Source organism: Chionomys nivalis, chromosome 5 (genome assembly GCF_950005125.1).
Source record: "Chionomys nivalis chromosome 5, mChiNiv1.1, whole genome shotgun sequence".
NCBI lineage: Eukaryota > Metazoa > Chordata > Mammalia > Rodentia > Cricetidae > Chionomys > Chionomys nivalis.
The window spans coordinates 43,905,506-43,925,727 of NC_080090.1; the positions used below are offsets into that span (position 1 = coordinate 43,905,506).

Genomic DNA, 20,222 nt, shown 5'->3' on the forward strand with positions numbered 1-20,222 from the left:
ACATGTTGGGAAATTATAGCTTCATTCCCAGGGGGAAAAAGTATTAAGTCTAAATTAAGTTATATGCAGAAATTTCATGGATCTAATCACAGATTAGAAGGGAAACCCCCATAGTGTTTCAATAAAATATTGGTACTGGTGGGCTATCAAATTGTAAAGATTTTCTGTAGGGAACCCAGAGCTCAGTGTATGTATTGAAGTCTGTGGAAGCTGCTGAGATTCAGGGTTCTGACCATTTCAAATCAGTACTTAGTTACTTAGTAACTATTTGCAATGGCAAATGGGGCTGGTGGGACGGTTTTGTGGGTCTAGTTTCTTTGATTCCCAAGTCAACTAAGAACTCTTCACTATGGTCAGTATTCCTTATACAATTAGATTGTCCAGTGAACAGCCGAGAGAACCATTTTGGAAATCCCCTGCATAGGTGGCTGGCACAGCATCTCAGTGCATTGCGTGCCTTCTAAATGAGGCATTTCAAACCCTTGGTAGCATTCTATCATGCAAAGAAGGCAGGGGGATATCTTAGGCCAGGAAGGAAATAAAAGTATCCAGGGTGCAACAGATAGTTCCTGAGTTTGGGGTTCCTAGAACACACGCTGAGAGCCTAAAGGGGAGGAGTGTACGTGAGTATATGGGGGAGCTACAGCTGGGGAGTGGGGAAGTGTGCCAGGAAGGGGACACCATTAATGGGAGCATTGTGCAGCTGCCATGTAGGTGCCTGGTGCCTGATCCTATGGGAACAGACAGAGTCCCTGCCTGGATGAGTCCCGAGAAGAGATGGGGCTGGCCATCACTGGGCCACGGAAGCTCATGGTGGCCATTCCTTTGGCAATCAGAGAAGCAATGGCATCAGATCGAAGATGGACACCGTGGGAACATTTGCAAAGATAGACAGCAGAGAACTAACTTCCCTGGAGCTGTTACAGAGGTCGTGAATGCTCTCCAGTCTCCTCCCGCATCCATCACCCAGGTGTACACGGGGTGTGGAGTGTGTGGCTCAATTTCCACTTGAGTGAACTCTCCCCAGAGTCTCTTTGCCCAGCATAAAGTCTGTCTGGAATTCAAATGGCTGGCCTTCTTTATTTATTAGGTTGGCATTTCTAAGGGTCTGCAGGTGGGCTTTTCATTTCTACAGTTGCTCTATTGCTCACGGTTATTTCTAGTTCTCTCAGGATGTCTTCACTGTTCAGGTCAAAGGACAGATCAATCACTACTTGTGCTCAGGACGCATATGCAGCCAGGATGTAGGCTTGCTTCTCCTGCTCCTTTCTGTGTTCTCACAGAATCTGAAAAGGGCAGCAAGCTGCCCACCAAGCAGCGATGCTGCAAGCAATGATGCAGCACACAGCGATGCAGCTGTCCTCCTTGATGAGGGGTGCTAGCAGGCAAGGCGGCAGAAAGCTTCCTCTAAATTGTTTGCTTGTGTTTCTGCAATTTGAGGAGTTTCAGGGGACTCTGCCATTGCTTACTTTCCTTTTGCCACTGCACTGCAAACTCCAAAGGGCTGAGAATTGGGGGAGGGGCTATGTCTCAGTCTCCTAACGTAGCACTAAGGTTCTAAGTTTGGATTGACTTAATGGAGGAACACGGAACCCAGTGTAGACTTCCAGGGGTAGCATGTTGTTTACACTACACCCTAAGAATCCTGTTTCTATCAGAGGAGATGAGTTTTATCTGCATATCCCAAAACTTTGAATGACCAGAGTATCAGGAAACATTCCTTCTCAGGGTGTTGAAAGGGACATGCTGATGGCTGTCTTCATGGCCATGGTTCTGATGAACTGCTGCCTCCGGCATCTCAGTTGGGCCCCTGCTCTAACTCCGCATTTATTTTCTATATTTAGAAGCTATACCATCTGACCTTCCGTCTTGTGTTAGTACAGGACCACACATCATGTCCACACATCCCCCATGTGACCAAAGGCTTGCCACAGGACCGCAGAGGACTGAGATGGATTTGTGAAAGCTGAGGTATAGACTTAGAGAACTACAGAACAGACGCATCTCAGCCCTTATCAATGTGCAGCTGTGCCTGGCTTCTGCTGTGCATGCCATGAATATCTGGGAAGAGCGAACCTGGGATCTTATTTCTCTTCTCCATCCCCAACTCTAGGGCTCCCCCACATCGCGTTGACATCTCAGACTTCAATGCATCTTATTCAAAATTAGCTGGAGAGGACATGAACACAACACAGCACTCTGTTCTACCAGACAGTTTGGTCCTCTCCCTCATGGTCTAGGACCACAGCCTACACCTTACCAGTTGTTCCTCTTTTACCTCCTAAGCTGGTCCTATGTTGTGGAGATGGGATGTTAGATCAGGGTGGGTAATTTTCAGGTTCAGCCAAAAATAACAGAATTTGATATTAGTTAACAAGGTTGGGAAAGAAGTCTGAGGACAGCTTCTTGCTTATGGCTGAACCATATTTGCTACTTCTGAAGATAAGAGTCCCCAGACTCTGCCTCTTCCTCTCCTAGTGTCCAGTTCTGTGTCAGGCACACAGAATAATAACATCTGATGGCCCCGGCACATCCTGACCTGGGTCATTACGCTACAGAATCTGGCCCACTGCCTGCTCAGGGTGTGAGATTGCACTGGAATGCACCCATGCCTATGCGCCTCTACCTGGTCTGAGGTTATTTTCCCTTTGGGGTCAGAAGTTGCTGACAGTTTCATCTGACCCTGGAAGTTTGATGTAAACTGGCCTTTTGTAGGAACCAATAAACAACAAAACCACTTGCTGTTTGTTTGTTTTGTTTTGTTTTGGGTTTTTTTTTTTTTGGTTTGGGGGGGTGTTTTTTCTTTTTGTTTTTTTTGCTGGAGATCCATCCATGAAAGATCTTGCAGCATAACTTTTAATAATGAATAAGAATTGTCCTAATACACGTTGTGGCTTAACTGTGTGACTTTGGGGAAAGGGCCATTCTGTGCCTCTTTTGCCTATCTTGCTACTGTAGAGACAATGCCTGTTTCATGTCACTATAAAGATTAGCTTGGTAAAGAGTTTCAAAGCACGAGGCATGTACTCCTTCATCCGTTTATTGATTTTGATTGATCCTGAGATTGTGGTCCTGCCACCAAGATGTACAATATGACACTTGACTGGATTTCAGGGCCATGGGGACATGCGCACAGGGCAGAATAGGATTCTCAAAGCTAGAGTAATATGAATGCCTAGCATGGGGGGAGAGCATTAGAGGCTTCCCCATTTGGTGTGAGTCTTCTGCAAAGTTATGGCAAAGCAAAACTGTGTTTTGTTGTGTACCTTCCCAGTGTACGCTGCAGTGTTGTGGAAGCATCCTGGTCTGGTGATAGATTAATAATAAAGATCGGTAACACAGTAAAAGTATATTAACTTCTTCACACCATGAGAATGCCCATGGCTCCTCAGATTTAAAAATCAAAATTGAAATCAAAGTGTTCTCATTTCAATCAGAGATCTAAATGTTGGTCATGAAGAGCCAGATAGTGATGGTTTAGGGTTCCAGCTGGATCTCATGGCTTCTCCCTCTGTCTTTGCTGTTGGAGTGGAGAGGTGGCCACAGATGGCGTGTACACAGATGTTCTGAGTGTAGCTGTGTCCAACAAAGTTGTTTCTTTTATCAGAGAAGGTGCCCAAACACCAAGAAGGCCCAGGGCAAGCCTGGCCGTGTGAGTTTGGTACTTAGAATCCACTTAAATGTGGAAGGAGAGAACAATTCAAAAAGTTGTCCTCTGACCTCCACATAAGTATCGTGACATCCATGCCCCTACCACCTTCATTAAAAATAAATGAAACGTTTAAAAATAAAAGGAAATAGGAGTAGGCACTGGGATAGATTTGACCTGTAATCCATAATTTGTGGGGTCACAGTTTAAATGGCTACCAATAGTGCTTTCTTTTTCTTGCCTTTCCATAACTCTTCCAGTCTCTCTACAAAACCTTCTTCCCCACTTAAAGTCTTCCTGCTTCTCAAGACCACGAGGGCTATCTGAAGGAAACAGAGTGGGCTATGTTAATTTTAATAAGTTGCCTCAGATCTCAATTTTGTTTATTTGGGTTGCCAGGGGCAATGAACATTGCCATTTTTGTGTTAAAATGACTGTGTCAACGGTTGAGCATACCCAGTAACCACTTAGGGTTGAAAAAAAAATACCAAAATCTCATGTCTTGTGTTCATAATTCTAGAATAAAACTGTAAAGATAGTAGAAAACTTAGGAAAGCAAACAAGCTTGGTGCAGAAATAGATTGAACAAAACCAATTGTTCCTGGGTGTTTACAGCTCTTGCAATATGCTACATTACACAGGAGAAAACACGCTCTTAAACAGAGACTGAATGCTGTCTGGACCACTGTGTCCCTGAGTCTATACATCACCTGGCAGATTATACCTGATGCTGGTGCTACAGCCACGAGTGTGCCAATTGTTTAATTTCCCACATTTGGTTGTGAACATGAAAGACAATGCATTAACATCTCAAGACTGCTAGCTGGCAGTCCATTTCTGCTTGAACTGAAAAACCAAAGCACTTTTGACTAGAAAAACCCAGAGTTTTTCTATGTATGGTGAGAAGCTAAATATGCTAAGCTACTTCCTTGGAAAACTGAGCTAAACTCTAGAAAGAAGCTAGGGGTGTTGCTGAGTGTCCAGATGCCCAACACTGCCCTTGACTCACACATGAACCTGTCTATGGGCCTCAGAGTTCATAGGGTCTTCATTTAAATACCACCCTGTTGTTTAATTTACTCACTGCAGCTTTTAACGTAATTGAAGCTTCATATAGAGAGTGTATAATAGATAGTGTGTGTGATATATATTATATATCACTATTGTGAGAAGAGCCAGTCGAATGGAATTATCTGTAGACCCAGTCCCCAGGTCACTGACCAGTTCATGAATGTACTGTCCCTGCCCTTCCTTCACTATTCATGGGAGTCTTCAGTCTGATCCTTTAGAGTCTGACTTCTTTAGCCCATTAACCTTTGTGGGGTTCATCCATACTGTCACAGGATCTCTGATTTGCTCTTTGTTCCTTGTCCTTTAGAGTCTGACTTCTTTAGCCCATTAACCTTTGTGGGGTTCATCCATACTGTCACAGGATCTCTGATTTGCTCTTTGTTCTTGTCCTGGGGCATACATTTTTCAAATCTTTATCCATTCGACTCTTAAGAGGCACTGGGGAACTATTTTCAAGTGTAGGGATGTTACCGAAAGACCATCATGAGAAACTTAGTACTGGCCTTGGGTCAACCATGCCTCCAAATACCCATGTGCATGCCCATATATGCCCACACCCAACAACGAAATTGAGAATCACATGGTATGTGTCAGCTTTAGAAATTTCCAGCCATTTCTTGAGACAACATCAGAAAAAAAAAAAAAAAAAAAAAACAACCTGAAGGCATGCCTGCCAAGGGAAGCCTACCTACTAATAGTATAGCCAAGGGAGCCAGAACAACATTCTAACCAGGTCCTACAGGGCATCACCACACTGTGACCCAGCAGCAATGGTAAATACGATAACCTTGATGGACCAAGAATTTTAATCCTTAATTATTCTATTTATAGTGACAGGGAGTAGGAGGAGGACTTCTTCCTTATGTGATAATCCTATGAGAGTTGGGACCCTCAGCAGCAGAAGCTCCCCTCACTTAGAAAGGTCATTTTCATACTCTTCATTGCCCAGCATGGTCCACTCTCGCCTCTGAATTAAATCAATGGGTCTGTGGAAGGTTTCGTGTTTCCTGTTCACTAGTCACAGTAGAGATACTCCAGTAAAAACTGTGCAGTTAAGAAGACAGAAGAACCAACTCAGCAAATACAGAAGCTTTCAAGAAGGGCTGAAAATATCGATTTAGTTTTAGTAAGGATGGAGGTCTTGATGACTAGGGGTTAGGCTGGAGTTCTAGGCAAGCTGAGTTCAGTTTAGTCTACTCCTGGAGATCTGTGCTGTAGCCCACTTCAGCCAGTCCTCCTTCTAGCTCTCCTGCATTTGGGCTGGCAGTTTTTAGTGACAGCCAAGAAGAGCTGTCATAGCAGGAATGAGGAGCATGACACCAATATGTGAGGCAGATGCGACACGTGGAGGTCCCTCCCATCAGTGACTACCTTGCCGAAGTAAGCAGTGCGATCTTACAGTCAGTGTCCCTGCGTGTGTACACAGGGCAACCGTATCAGGAGTGGCCAACAATAATAACTTCTTTATCTCGTTCACATTAGTGTATAAGTGGGTGTGAATCTGAATATAAATACCTGGAATGCGACTTTGTATGCCTAAGTCTTCTATGTTCTTTTTATTGAATTCATGTGACTACAAAATCAGTTTCCCTGCTGAAAGAATCCATTTGGGGAAAGCCGTGAAAAAGTAACTAAAAGATGTCACACCCGGGAAAGAGCTAGGGCAGAGGTGGTTTGGGTTATGTAGCTCCAAGGGAGATGCAGGATTCTAGAGTTCCCAAGTATCTCTGTAGACGTGGTGATTCTCCGCAGCATCCCTGTGGTGCCAGCAAACCAGGCTGCACCTCACATAGGTAACAACGCCAGGTCTCTGACCTATTCCTTCCCACATGGTGGCTCAGGCTCCCTCACACATCACTCCTCGGGCAGGGTAGAACCCCACAGACTTTGGTGGCGTCTGGAACCACACTCAGCAGGAGTAACTAGTTAGGGAGAGAATGGTAGAAATTCATGTAAACACGCACACACCTCTTAAATGGGACCACGACTGTGCCCAGATCAATACAGACGGCAGCTAGCCTAGCCAGCTCTGCTTCATCCCAGCCGGGATCTCCACCCAGAATTCCTGGGGCCAGGTTTCCGGAGTCCATCTGTTTCCATTAGTTTGGATTAAAGCCTAGATATCAATATGCTTGAACTGCAGCCCAGCTGAGGAGCAAGAGTGAATTCAATGTCTCTTGGCATGCCGCCTAGTATCTATATCTATCCATGGGACCAGAGTGGGAGAGAGCTCATATGTGTACAGTGCCCCAGTACACAGTGGTCTGCTGTTACCCATGGAGGTATCACCAAGGCAGGAGCGCTGTGGGGTAGGAACACTATGGAAGATCAGTCTTAAAGAGAAAGATCTAAAGATCCCTGTGGGTCCATCAGAGACAGTACATGTTGATGACCAGGGGACTTGTCACTGTATAGAAGAGCCTTGCAAAGGAGAGAGGCTGTTGTTTACACTATCCAAGGTGGGACTAATAAGAGTGTCTCATGCTTGTGAGGAAGCAAGAGGACTGTATTCTGGATGCTCTCCTAGGGAAGGGCTTGTGATGGAGAAAGTGGTACCCTCATCAGGTATGGACCGCAAACCTCACTTTCCAACGCCTGCCATTGCAAAGGAAGATGGTTAGCTGTAGCCTGGATACACAGTAAAACCCCGAATCAAGGAAAACGAAACAAAGAGGGGGAACGCAGGTATGTTTTGACATCGGTCTCTAGTCTTTGTTTAGCCGAGATGCAATTGGTCCTTTATTATGATAGGGGCATAGGGCATTTATCTTAAGTTTTGAAAGGAATTCTCCCGTAAAGTGCACTACACACCAGGGAACGGGCCTAACTCATTCAGAACCCTGAACTTAGAGACACTCTGTGAGCAGGGAAGGGGTCAGCTACATAGATGTCCTCATTAACCTACATGTGAAATGTCATACCCCCCACACATGACCTCAGTTAGGCTCTCCAGATGCCAAGGAGCCCCACTGTCCATGAAACCTGACCTCCCACACACAAGGAACCACTATTTTGACACTCACAGTAAACTGTTTTTTATGTTTCTATGCCCTTTAAATCCCAATGTCTTTGCTATGGACGGACACACATATCCATATATATGCATTGCTGCTACGCATAGCATTCCTGTTTTTACTAACCTCGTTCACCTCTCTTTAATCTGTCACTCACCCACCCTGTTTTATCTCCTGCACTTTGTCTGTGCAAGAAGCCAGGTCATGTCTGTAGTATTTCACAGTTGAACTGGTGCCTGACATTTTCCCACCATGCAGTGCCCACCCTTCTCTGGCCGCCGTATTTCCCGTCACTGGGTATTTGGAGTAAGTCACTTACTCTCATTCAGGTTGCATGGGCTGCAGAGGGCAGTGCCTCTTCCCTGGCTGGCTTCCTGTTTGTTCCAGCAGCAGCCCCCAGTGCTTGCTGTTCACCTCCTCTGTCTGTTTTAGGGTGAGCGGTGCTACTCTGATTTTATCGTTCCTTCTTTGTTCATTTCTTGAAGCATTTCTACACGTGGGAATTCACCTCACCTAGAAGTAATGGTTTAGGGAGGAAAGTGGGGTAAACGGTTGACTGTTTCACCTTATAGAGATTTGGAATACACTCCCGGGCCTCTGCCTATCAACAAGAGGTTTCTTTCATTTTTCTGTCACAAGTAACTCAGCAGAAGTTTCATTTGCTCCTGTCTGTCATGACTTCTGCGATGTCTCACCTCTAAGGAGAATGGTGTCATGGATACAAACTGGCCGCCATGGTGTTTGTTTAGCTACTACTCAGGGTGATGGAGAGGACAAAAGGAGCCTAGCGTTTCTACCCCGTTTTTCTCATCATTGAAGCCTCGTGGCTAAGGGAGACAGGTGACAGAATAAAGAGAGTTCTGGCTTCAGTCACTGACAGAAAAAGTGGGCTGAGGTGTTCCCTGTTAGCTTTTGGCTGTGTGACCTTCTGTCTCGCCCTCGGCTCACTGAGACTCCCTTTCTCTCACTGCGGAAGTAAGAGTAATGACTTAGCCTTAGCTCCATGTGAGGTGCGAGCTGAGAATGCACGCACAGCAGCCAACACTGCCCAGCTCCTCCCCACCCTAGCTCTGCTTTTGAGGCCTTGAGGTGCTATTCAGTCCTGAAAGCCGTAAGCTCAGTGCCTAGCCGATGGCGCCATTTGTTGGGCACTGGCTCGCTGACGGTAGTCCAGCCAATGCACATGGTTAATAAGCTCAGAAACACAAGCCCATCCGTTCCCAGAGCTCTCACTTTCTCTTCTCTCTCACCTGCTTTCATCCGCAGTAGTTACTATCATTCAGTGAAGCCTTGCTGTTGCTATGGTTGCTTCCTTTGCTCTCTGAACATGGCTGGCATTTCTTAGGAGCTGATGTGAAAATACAACCTGTTACCCCAGCATTTAGAGAGGGTGCCCTCAGCCACAGACCTTGCCTAGGTTTATCTGGTTTCAAGGACTCCAGGGGTAGATATGACTTTCCTGGTACACACTCAGCACACTCTAACACAGCATCAGCCTTGCACCAGCATGACACCCATCTACCGCATGAGTCCTTCCTTGTCTAAGTTGCTCACTTTCACCCTCGAGAATATGCCTTACTAAAACACATTTGTGTTTGGATAACCAAAACTATCTATCTTTCTGGTAAAGTTGCAGCTGAAAGTAAATTGTGCCTGGGTGGATTCCAGTCGGCTTCCCAAGCTGCAAGTTTTTCACCTACCCACAAACATGGGAGGATTTGGGACTTCCTTCCATAGTGATTGTATTAAGTTCTTTAATGTTACTATAGCAAAATTCTCCAAGAAATTAATTGGTAAAGAGAAAAGGGCTCTTTTCTACTTTCCTTCCTTCTACCCTCCCTTCCTCTCTTCCTCCCTTCCTTCCTTTAAATTACTAGAAATATTTCTTTATTGTGTGGGTGTGGGGAGCTGGGTGGCTAGAGACCTACTCCATGGACCACTCCTTGGGTGGCATCATCATGTGAGGCAACTATTGGGAGATAGAAGAAGCTAGAAGATGGGACCAAGTTGGAAGAAGTAGGCAGTGTGGGCAGTATTCTTTTCCGTCCTCAATTTTATTGCTTCCTGGCTGCCATGAACTGAGCTGCTTTGTACCGCATGCTCCCTGCCATTATGGTGGATGTCACCTTGGCAGGGACAACAGAGCCGTGTCATCATGGACTGAAGTCTCCGAGGCTGGAGGCTAAGTGTGAGTTCTGTCCTGTGCATTGCTTTTCTCCTGGGTTTGGTCACAGTGTTGAAAACTAAAGAACATGTGTTTGTGTAAAACCAAAGAATCAAAAAACACAGAAGACAGAGGAGGCAAGGAGAGAGCCAGGAAAGAACTATTTAACACTGTTTTGTTCTTGAATCTAAGTCCTTCTGGGTTCTCATTGATGCATTGTTGGAAGTATAAAGTCCAGAGCCTTAGGCATCCCTTGGTGTCCAAGCAAGGATTGGACTGACTAGCAAGACTGTCTGCCCCTTGTTCCATGTAGTGACATGTGCCCAAGGTCTTGATGCCACCTTCCCACTCCCCACATGCATTTTACCAGAACTTTAAGTTACTCATTCTCAGAAATGGTATTAACTGAACAAGCGTGTTGGAGGAAGACCTCCAGGAGTCTGTTGGAAGTATCAGAAACCTGTCTCCCTGGCGGCTTCAGAGCTCAGCTCCTGCCTGGCCCACTGCACTTCAGGGATGGCCTGACTCACAGAGTTCTGTGCCAACACCAGAAGTAGTCCTGTCTTATCCATGCTAAGAGTAAAACAGGCAGAAGAATAAGTAGGCTGGAATCTAGCATTTCCTGAAGACAGCTGCTGGGTAGGGCGCAGACTGTCTTAAAGGCTGCCTGGCTATCCTCTGCACTGTGAGAGACACGCTATTGGGGGAGTTTCCGGAAACCTTGGCCTGTGGTAAGCAGCTGCAGCCTCCTCCTCACTGACCCCTGACTAGCTGAGCAGACAGCAGCTCACTCTCTGTGGCCCTATGAGAGACTCTGTCTTAGCTGCTGCAACTTTAAATGCTATCAAGTTCCTGGAAGCCATTGATTAGTAGTGTCCATTTGGGAGTGTTTGCTGTTGTTTTCGAGAGAGCACTATGAAAGAGGAAGAACTCTCCAGTCTAAGGGTGATAAGTCCCACGTTCCAGAGCTGAGAGGGCCACTTGCTTCCCCTGGGGATGGGCAGGCTATCTACTGGTTAAAGATAGTCACTCATCTAATCGGGTCAAGACAGGGGTCAAGTGGGAAAGACAAATAACATTTTCAAAGCCATTAAAGCTTACAGAAAGCCATCATGATGTTAGCCCCTACCCAGCAAACACTGAATAGCTCTGCGGAGCTACTCCAAGTTTTAACTTAAACAGAAATAACAAAATCACTTTTGATGCAGAAAAGAGATAGAAAAGAAACAGTCGGTGTGTGTGTGTGTGTTCAGCTGCCAGAAATACGAAACCAGAGAAATCGGGAGGGGCTCCCAGCGCCGAACTGAAACTTCCCAAGCTTCTTAACTGTAGAGGCCAAAGACATTGCTTTCCTAGTCTGAGAGACACTTTGGCCCTGTGTTCTGTTTGCTTGCAGTTAAGAGCTCTGAGATGTCCTTCCTTAATCATGACCAAACATTTGTTTACCACAAAACCAGCATATCTGGACTAGTTCCCTTCCTACCACAAAGTAGGCAACTAATAAATAATGATTATTATTACAATTATAGTAAACAATTCTTGTCTCCTTCCTTCCAAGCCACTCTGCTCTTCTTCTTTCTTTTTTTTTTAATATGTGAAAATGTGACTTTAATAGGTATGCAGGCCAGCTTGTTAGAGAAGCTGACCAAGATACATCGAGGAGATACAAGTGGCCATCTAGAGTTTCTATACTTCATTCTTTTTGCAGAATAATTATTAATGTTGCTTAATATGTAATTTTCATTTGACATTTTGGAAGTCCTTTATTGTAAAGATAATCCTTTTGTCTGGTGACAAACAGCAACCACAGCGATCATTCTGGACCTCAACTCTGGATAAAGTCCATTTCTTCTTGAGATATAGGTTTCCTTCTGTACTTCTGAGGTAATGTTTTTAGTATTTCTGCAGTGTCTGGGGGCCCCGGATATATCAGCAGATCTGGGGATATGTTTCCTTTAGAATGCTGTGAAATTACAGAAGAGTGAGAGGGTAGCCCAACAGATCTCAAAACGTCTGAGGCACTGAGTTTAGGATTGTCTCTTCTGTCAGGGAACCTTATTAATGGAGTATGTGGCTTCACTACCTGCACGACCCTGCTGGCGGAAGCCATCTTGCTGCCCATTGTCTATTCTGCTCTTCTTGCTTTCTTACACTGATCCCAGGTTCTTCAAAATTCTGCACAGGAGAGAGATTTTGGTGCATTTACTGCTAAGCTTAGCCCACGTGAAAGCAACTTGTCATTGCAAGTGTGACTTGTGTAATAGTGCCACAATTAACGTGACACATTGCCTTCCCTCCTCTCTTCCCATCTCCCTAGAGCCAGATGCAAGGCCCAGGACGACTTCCCGGCAGCACCCACACGGTAGAAATGCCCCTCATTCGCCATGGTAGAATCCTTGTGGCTCCCGCTTGTCTCACTTTTCACGCCCTTTGCAGGCAAATGAATCAGAACAATAAATCAGTTTTGACCAGGACCTCAGTCGTGAAGCTGAAGAACTTCTCGAAGTGACTGCTAATGCATGCATGGCAATGTGTCCGTGACTGAGTGGGAGTAGCGTGCACTTGAGTTCTACTGAAGACAACCTGCCTTTTGCAGGAACCTAGTGGCAGTGAACTCCCTCTCTGGGGCCGTTTCTAGGTGATGCATTGCCAGTGTGGCCTGCTTTCCTAATGAAAAGCACCAGCAGGCTACATTCCACTAACATGGTAACTGTTGATGAGAGGACCCTGGGCAGCGGTGAGGGACCTGCAGCCCAGTTTTGAGGATGCTGCAGATCTGAATCCCTGCCTTCCTCCTTATGAGGTGATGTTGAACTATTTTAAAGTCACTCAAGCTGGTAATGATCTCACTACTCACTGAATTCCCCAATGACCTCTGACTCCTCCTTATCCAAGGATACCCCACTTTTACCCACAAACAACTAAGTCAATGCTTTGTTCCTGAGGTAATGTGCTTTTGAGAGGTGAGCTGGAAAGGTCGCTGGGTAATTAAGAGCCCTGGCTAACCTTGCAGGGGATTCAGGTCAATTCTGAGCACTGGCATGGCAGCTTATAACCTTCTGTCCTTCTGGTACCAGGGCACCAGGTACACTCTTCTGGCTCCATGGGCACACACAGGGTGGACACATAAATGCAGACAAAACAGTCATACACGTAGGATAAAAATAATTTGAAGTTCAGCTTATGGCTGTCATTGTCAGAATACCTGTGGGTTTCTTTATGTCCCCCCACACCCCACAGCCATTGTCGTTGTGAATAAGGAAAGATTCGTTAAAGACTTTTATACGGAGAAACCTTTCCAATAAAAATGAAATGGGGTGAGCGATACCAGAAGTCAAGGTTAACGTAATTGGTGCAGTTGAATATTGTGTTTATGTCTGCGCTCCCTGAAAGCAAAACCCCCAAAAAAGATGTTATATTGAAAGGATACATACTGATTCATTTAGAAATTGCCTTACTAATATTAGGGTATAAATAGTTCATTTATATTCCTGCATAGGGAATGTAAAGAGATTGATGGACCTGGTTGGCAGTAGTGATGACAGAGGGTTTTATGACCAGTCTCACCCCTGCACTGAACAGCCATCCTCCCTCTTGTGGCCCGCCCTCTTCAGGTTTAAACCCTTCCATGTCACCCAGTCCGTTATGTTGTAACGTTTCGGTAGAATGTGCCATCGTGGAGTGGGATTGCATCAGGACTTCATCTTATGAGGACAAAGTCAAAGGACATGAAGTATAGAGGCTGGAAGAACCCCCACCCGACCTCGATGAGAAGGGTCTCCAGAGGTGGCAGCTTGTGCACCTGCTTGGATAGACAGAAGTGACTTCTGTTCCCATCCGTGTGCTTAACGCCTGATAACAACCAGCATCAGGCAGAGCTGAGCTTCCGTGGCTCTGGTTGCTGCAAGAGCTACAATGCCCTCCCGCTGGCGCACGTCTTAGGTGCTTAACTAAGAGATGTGTGGAAACCTTGGCAGGTGTTCACTTCCCGTACAGTGTCCTTACAGGCGGGGGAAGCAGGGCCTTCGCAGAAGAAGCAAGTGACAGGATGGCAGGCTGGAGAGATGGCGCACTATGTTCACCCCACAAGCCTGATCATCTGCACTCCCTCCCTACACTCGCCGTGAAGAGACAGTGTCAACTCTGAGGAAGTTGTCCTCAGACCAAGTGTGTGTCATGGACCCATTCCCACACATCATAGAAACAACCCCCCCCCCCAAATACACACAGACTACTGTGTGTCATGTGCACATTCACATGCCTCATAGAGACCCCACAAACATGTGCGCGCACACACACACACACACACACACAGAGTACTGTCTGCCATTCCCACACATCATAGAAAGACACCCCACACACACACAGAGAGACTACTGTGTGTCATGTGCGCATTCACACGCCTCATGGAGAGACCCCCCTACACATGCACACACATGTGCATGTGCATGTGCGCGCACACACACACACACACACACAGAGAGTACTGTCTGCCATTCCCACACATCATAGAAAGACACACACACACACACACACAGACTACTGTGTGTCATGTGCGCATTCACACACCTCATGGAGAGACCCCCCCTACACACGCACACACATGTGCATGTGCACACACACACACTCACACACACACACAAAGTACTGTGCGCCATTCCCACATATCATAGAAACACCCCAACACACACAGAGACTACTGTGTGCCATGTGCGCACTCACACGCCTCATGGAGAGACCCCTCTGCACATGCATACATGTGTGCGCGTGCACACATACACATACACACAAAATACTGTGTGCCATTTCCATATATCATAGAAACACCCCCAACACACAAACATACACAAATAAAACAATCTTAAAAATCAAGAAAGAATGAATCACCAGTTTGCACCTGTCACCTCAGTAGAGTGATAGGCTTGGAATTCTGTGTGTATTTCAGACTCTTCCACGCTTATTTTTAGCTCGGGGAGGGGTGTATCTTTAACGCCTTCAGTACAGTGTATTTTATCCGAAAGCTGGAGGTTGGGGATAATCAAGTCTGCACATTTATGATGTACTGTCCTTTCATCTGCACTAAGAGACTTTCCAAATATTTAGTAATTTTCTGAATTATGCATGCTCTTCAGCTCTTCTTTAAACACATCCGAGTGTAGCCAAGGAATGCGCACTTGGAAACAGACCTCATAGTGTCAACACTCTCCCAAGAAGTTTAGTCTAATGTCTTCATTTTAACGGAGGATGAAGGAAAGCTGCTGAGAATGAGAAACCCCAGGTCACATAGCGTGTGCCTGCAAATTTGTCCATCCTTGAAGGTAATCGTTAAGCGTCCACAAATCCCAACAAGCAAGCAAGTTGCAGATGTGCGGACTGACAGCAAGTGAGCTCTCCTTGAGGGTCTCTTCAGATCTAACTTTGGGGGGATTGAGAAGGGAATTCCCCATCATGACATTTTAGAGCGTGTCAAGAAAAACAAAGTCACCCCACACACACACAATAAAAAACAGCTATGAAAGTTGAATGAGTCTCCAGACCAAGAACTGAAAAACAGATACATGGAGAATGAAAAATGCCAAGTTGTGTGCTGCCGGCAAACGGGGTCGGTGCTTCTGGACATGCGAGGAAATGATGAGATCTGTCAGTTACTCACATCCTGCAAATGGTCTAGATGGAATGTTCTCTACAAAGCCAATGGGGATTTTAAAGGTTAGCTTTCAAGTAGAAAGGAAGTTCCACCTAAAATCTTAATACACTGATTTTGCTGTTGTTAACTAATCTATCTGTGCGACTGGACATTCCCCAAGGTCTGGATTCTGTAGCTAAAATGTCTTCCAATGCAGGTCTATGTTTTTTTCTACTCTTACATTATAGTGAACAATTAGTCACTGATTGATGTTGACTGCATTCACCTATCAAGGTGACCAGCAGCTGGTCATCTGTTGTCACTGTCTGAAACGCTGGTTCCCTTAAGCCAGTCATCACCCAGCTATTAGTGCCTAGCTTCCTCATGAAGGGCCTGCCAGGCATGTAGGTACAAGATGCCCCTTGTGGAGAGGGCATATGTGAGCAGAGAAGGCTGAAGAGATTCCTTGGTTGCCCAGAAACTGTGAGAAGTGTAGTGAGCAGAGGCCTCCTGGCTCCATTCTAGGAGGAGGGGGAAAACTGTATGGGGAGAGGGGTGTGCAGGGGCCTCCTGGACTCTACACTACATGGATATAAATGTTTTAAAGACCAAATGTGATGATGTATGTCATCAATCCCTATATTTGTGAAGCTAGGTCAGTAAGGCCATGAGTTCAAAACTAAACTGCGCTATATAATGAAACCCTAAATAAATAAATAAATAAATAAATAAATAAATAAATAGTAGTCTGGGTCATAATCATTCGTTGAAATTAATTTGAACATCAAATAGAGGAACCCAGCATCATCAAAACGCCCTATACTGTCTGGAATCCTGACACACAATACCATAATAAAAAATTAAATTCTTGTAAAATAGGAGATTAATAGACTAGATAGCATGATCTAAGGAAAAATTCATTAAAACTTGAATGAACAGGATTCTGTGACATAAGCTTAGCATGCAACATGTCAGTGTTACTTGCATGATCCTTAGATGCATGCTAAATGCATGCTCACATTCATGATCAGATGTGTGCTCACTTATGTATTTGTGATTGAAGGAGCAACGTCAGTATGCACATGTCTGATCAATAGGTTCTTTTGATTTGTTTCATGTGCACAATATGATTGACCAGACCTTTCAAAGAGAACAGTGTTTAAGTCATTTCTGGGACCTCACCCAGTACTCAGGGAACATGTTTATATCGCAAAGTTGGTTTGTCATTTTCTATGTAGGTATTTATAGCCACAGAAATCAGAAGATCGGTATATGTTGAAAATAGTGTACTACGTACATTTTGGTTTGCTATGACAAAACATTCCAAAAAGCCACTAAGGAAAGAAGGAGAGTGTGTTTTTGCTCACGGCTTATTCAGAGATGCAGCCTATCATGAGGACCAACTTGCTCTGCAATCCAGCAGGTCATGGTCTCATTGTATGGGCAGTAGAAATAGACATCGGTGCTTGGCTGGCTTCGCCCTTTTCCCCTTTCCATCCAGGGTGAGACCCCCCATGGGATGGAATCTTCTCTCTTTGGTTAAACCCCTCACAGATATTTACAACGGTGTGTCTCCTAGGTTTCCGGTCTCACCAAGTGGACAATGAAGACTGATTATCACAGGTGGTACCAAAACCTTCACGGGCTGGTGAGAGCATACACTGCTCCCATGGAGGACTTGAGATCGGTTCCCAGCACCTGTGGTAGATGCCTTACATCTGCTTTGGTAACCCCAGCTCCTGAAACCCTCTCTTGAACTCTGTGGGTACCTGCACATGTGTGGTATACATTCACATAGACATGCTCCTAGATAAAATTATCTGTGTGCACGCACACACACACACACACACACACACACATATATATATATATGCAAAATTTTAAAAACCATATCCAAGTCAACAGGAGTTTAAATATTTATAGAAACTAAGAATTGACCAAGATTTCCCTCTTTGGCTAAACTACCTGTGTGAGAACTCGGTTTGCCCAAAGGAAAGGGTGAGTTTCTACATTGTGATTTACCCTCAGACTTTCTGAATATTGCCTTTTTTCTTGTTAGCTTGGATAATCAGTTGACTTATAGGTTTCTTTGGTTAGACTTCATGCTTACTCTGGGTAATGAGGCTGTCCTGTGATGCGGCAGAGTTTACTTTAGCAGGTTCTACCAGAGCCCTTATTAAACAAACCGTGGAGCTGGGTCATGATTCCTTTAAAACGGTAGAGAACTCACTCTGACTTCGGCATAATTTAGCTTTACCCCTAAATAGCCCTCTTCTGATATTTCTCCTAGGGGAATGAAGCTCCAGGTGTAGTGTCTCCTGAGAGAGGTCTTCCCAGCAGCTTCGTGGTGGCTGACCAGAGTGTCTGTGGTGTGCTCCCTCCACGTTTGTATGCTTGTTGTCCCTAGTGAAGCCGGCAGATCTGTCAGGCCTGACGTCATCCTTGGTCGACACCATATCCATGGCCAGCAGCACCTGCTGCCAAGTGTGAGCTGATTTTTCTGGACAGTTCGTGTCCAACAGCTGAGCTGTTGTCTGAGGACTAGCTGGGTAAAGTCAAAATCTTGTCTGTCTTCACTCTCCTGGCAGAGTCTCCAACACCCCATGCTCCTCCCTGTCAGGCTTCTCTGAGCACAGAACACAAAGAGACATACTTGAAACTGGCCAAGACTGAGCAGGTGTAAGTGGGCTGCTTGTGGGAACTGGGGCGTCCGCAGCCATCCCTGGCAACACCTCTAGTAGCCTCAGCTCTGCAGCCGGGCTCGTGACTCAGTGGGACTCTGAGATTTTCATTGGTGAGCCTGTTTGTTTATTATTTGTTTTCTTGCTTTGTTTTGCTTTTGTTTGCTTTGTTTTGAGATGGGAGTTCACGGTGCCATCCTGAATGGCCTGGAATTTCCTATGGAAACCAGGATGGCGTTTAACTCAGAGAGATCTACCTGCGTCTGTTTCTCCAGAGATGAGATTAAAGGCCTGTGCCACTGCTCCCTGTTTTGTTTTGTTTTTTAAGTTTGCTTTGCATTGGTTACAGTGTTGCCAGAGCCCTAACTTGCAATCCTTCTGCCTCAGGCACCTATGTGCTGGGTTTGTAGGCAGCTCCAATGTACTGAGTTATGTTTTAGAATTATGTGCCAATCACTGACGGGTGGACACTCTATAGAGATGTTACTTAAGAAATCCATACATTAAGGGTACAAATGCATGGGTCAGAGTGCATCAGATGGGCTTGTGAACTCCCAGTGAGGCAGCCGGTTCTGTTGATGTGATATTAAAACTTTGAAGAAATTGGAGAGAAACAAATTAAAACTGACATTTTGTTTTGAGTTAAATAAAGATGGTGTTTTCAGGAAAGTGTGTTACGTAGTCCATAAATCATCTGCTGAATGTCTTGGAGAGGAAGATATTTGATGGTAATTATTCAAACAAGCCTAAGTTTTATCCTGTTTATAATTGTCCCCTGCTAAAGTCCGTGCTTCAGATCTTCTGCCTGAGGACTTCCCCAGCTGCAATTTTTCCTCGTAAGACAGATGCTATCCATATTGAAGCATCATTGAAAACTGGCTAGGAACAGTGAGGAGGGCGGCTACCTACCTCTCCCATCACAACCACACCAGTATCAGAAACTCTCAGAGTATTTTCCTGCTGTCAGAATTCCCGCTGTCTGACGGTTAAGTTACTGCACAGCTCGGGTGCAACTTGCCTCACAAATCGTGCTTGGATTTTGTGAGTTCCCCTCCTTGAGTGGGGTCTCTTTATTTGCCCCCTTGTGTGTTTTCCAAGAATTCACATTTTTATACTGCTTTTTTCTCCTCTAAAAATAACAGGACTCCAAGCGGTATGTCTTTCCTTTAAACGGCTTATAGATGTGGGCCTGAGAGTCGCCCTGGGCAAACCAGGCTGGCCTGATCTGCATGTCTTGTAGGTGATGTGCTGCTTTTTGTCTCCTTAGGTTCTTCCTCCATTCCTGAAGTCCAGAAAACTCACTAGAGTGTGTGGTTCTAGAGTATTCTGTAACATTTCTGTTTCTTATGAAAAACCACGTTGCCACGTGGATCTGCAAATGCAGAGTTTTCTCTTCTCGTGGAACTTCGCTCTGGCACGCCTTTAAGCGCTGTTTTGGGTTCAGGTCCAGTTTGCCGCTGGCCGAGTCCCTTCAGCTTTGCTGTCGGTTTCGCTAGCGCTGCTTGTTTTCTCAAGTCTGTCCTCCTTCTCGCTGCCTTTCTCTGGGCAGTATCTCTGCGGCTTCCAGCTCTCTCTACCATTTTCTGTGACTTTCACTCACATCGTTTCTGAGCATGGCCAAAGTACCTTGCACACTGTAGCCACCTTTCTTTCCACTTCTGTGGAGGCTTTGCCGCTCTCTGCCTCCACCAGAGCCCTTCTCACCTCCATGCTTGAAATTATGGAGAATTGTCTGTAGTCTTCTGGGGCCCCTGATATGTGCAGATTCTTTTGAGGTTTCCTCTTGACATTTTGGGTGGGACCTGGGGCAGTGCCGCTGGAAGCATGCTCAGGTGCTGCTTTGGCCTATGCTCCAAGAGGCGAGAGTGTGCCTTCACACCTGTTCCCTAGTGTGAGCTACACACTGCGAGTGGGCATGTGCCTTCTGCTCTACAATTCTCCTCCTCTACAGACACAAATCCCTGGGGCCATGGCTAGTTTGACTGATAGATTCATCACAAGCTGCAGGCTGTGTCTC

General features: G+C 45.5%; 1 protein-coding gene across 1 annotated transcript; it reads right to left on the minus strand.

Annotated features, from left to right (window-relative positions):
• Positions 1–11,510: 11,510 nt before the first annotated feature.
• LOC130874627 (alpha-ketoglutarate dehydrogenase component 4-like) lies at positions 11,511–12,020 on the minus strand. The gene has a single exon (XM_057770022.1). The coding sequence runs from the start codon at positions 12,018–12,020 to the stop codon at positions 11,724–11,726; it is 297 nt and encodes a 98-aa protein (XP_057626005.1). The 3' UTR covers positions 11,511–11,723.
• Positions 12,021–20,222: the final 8,202 nt, after the last annotated feature.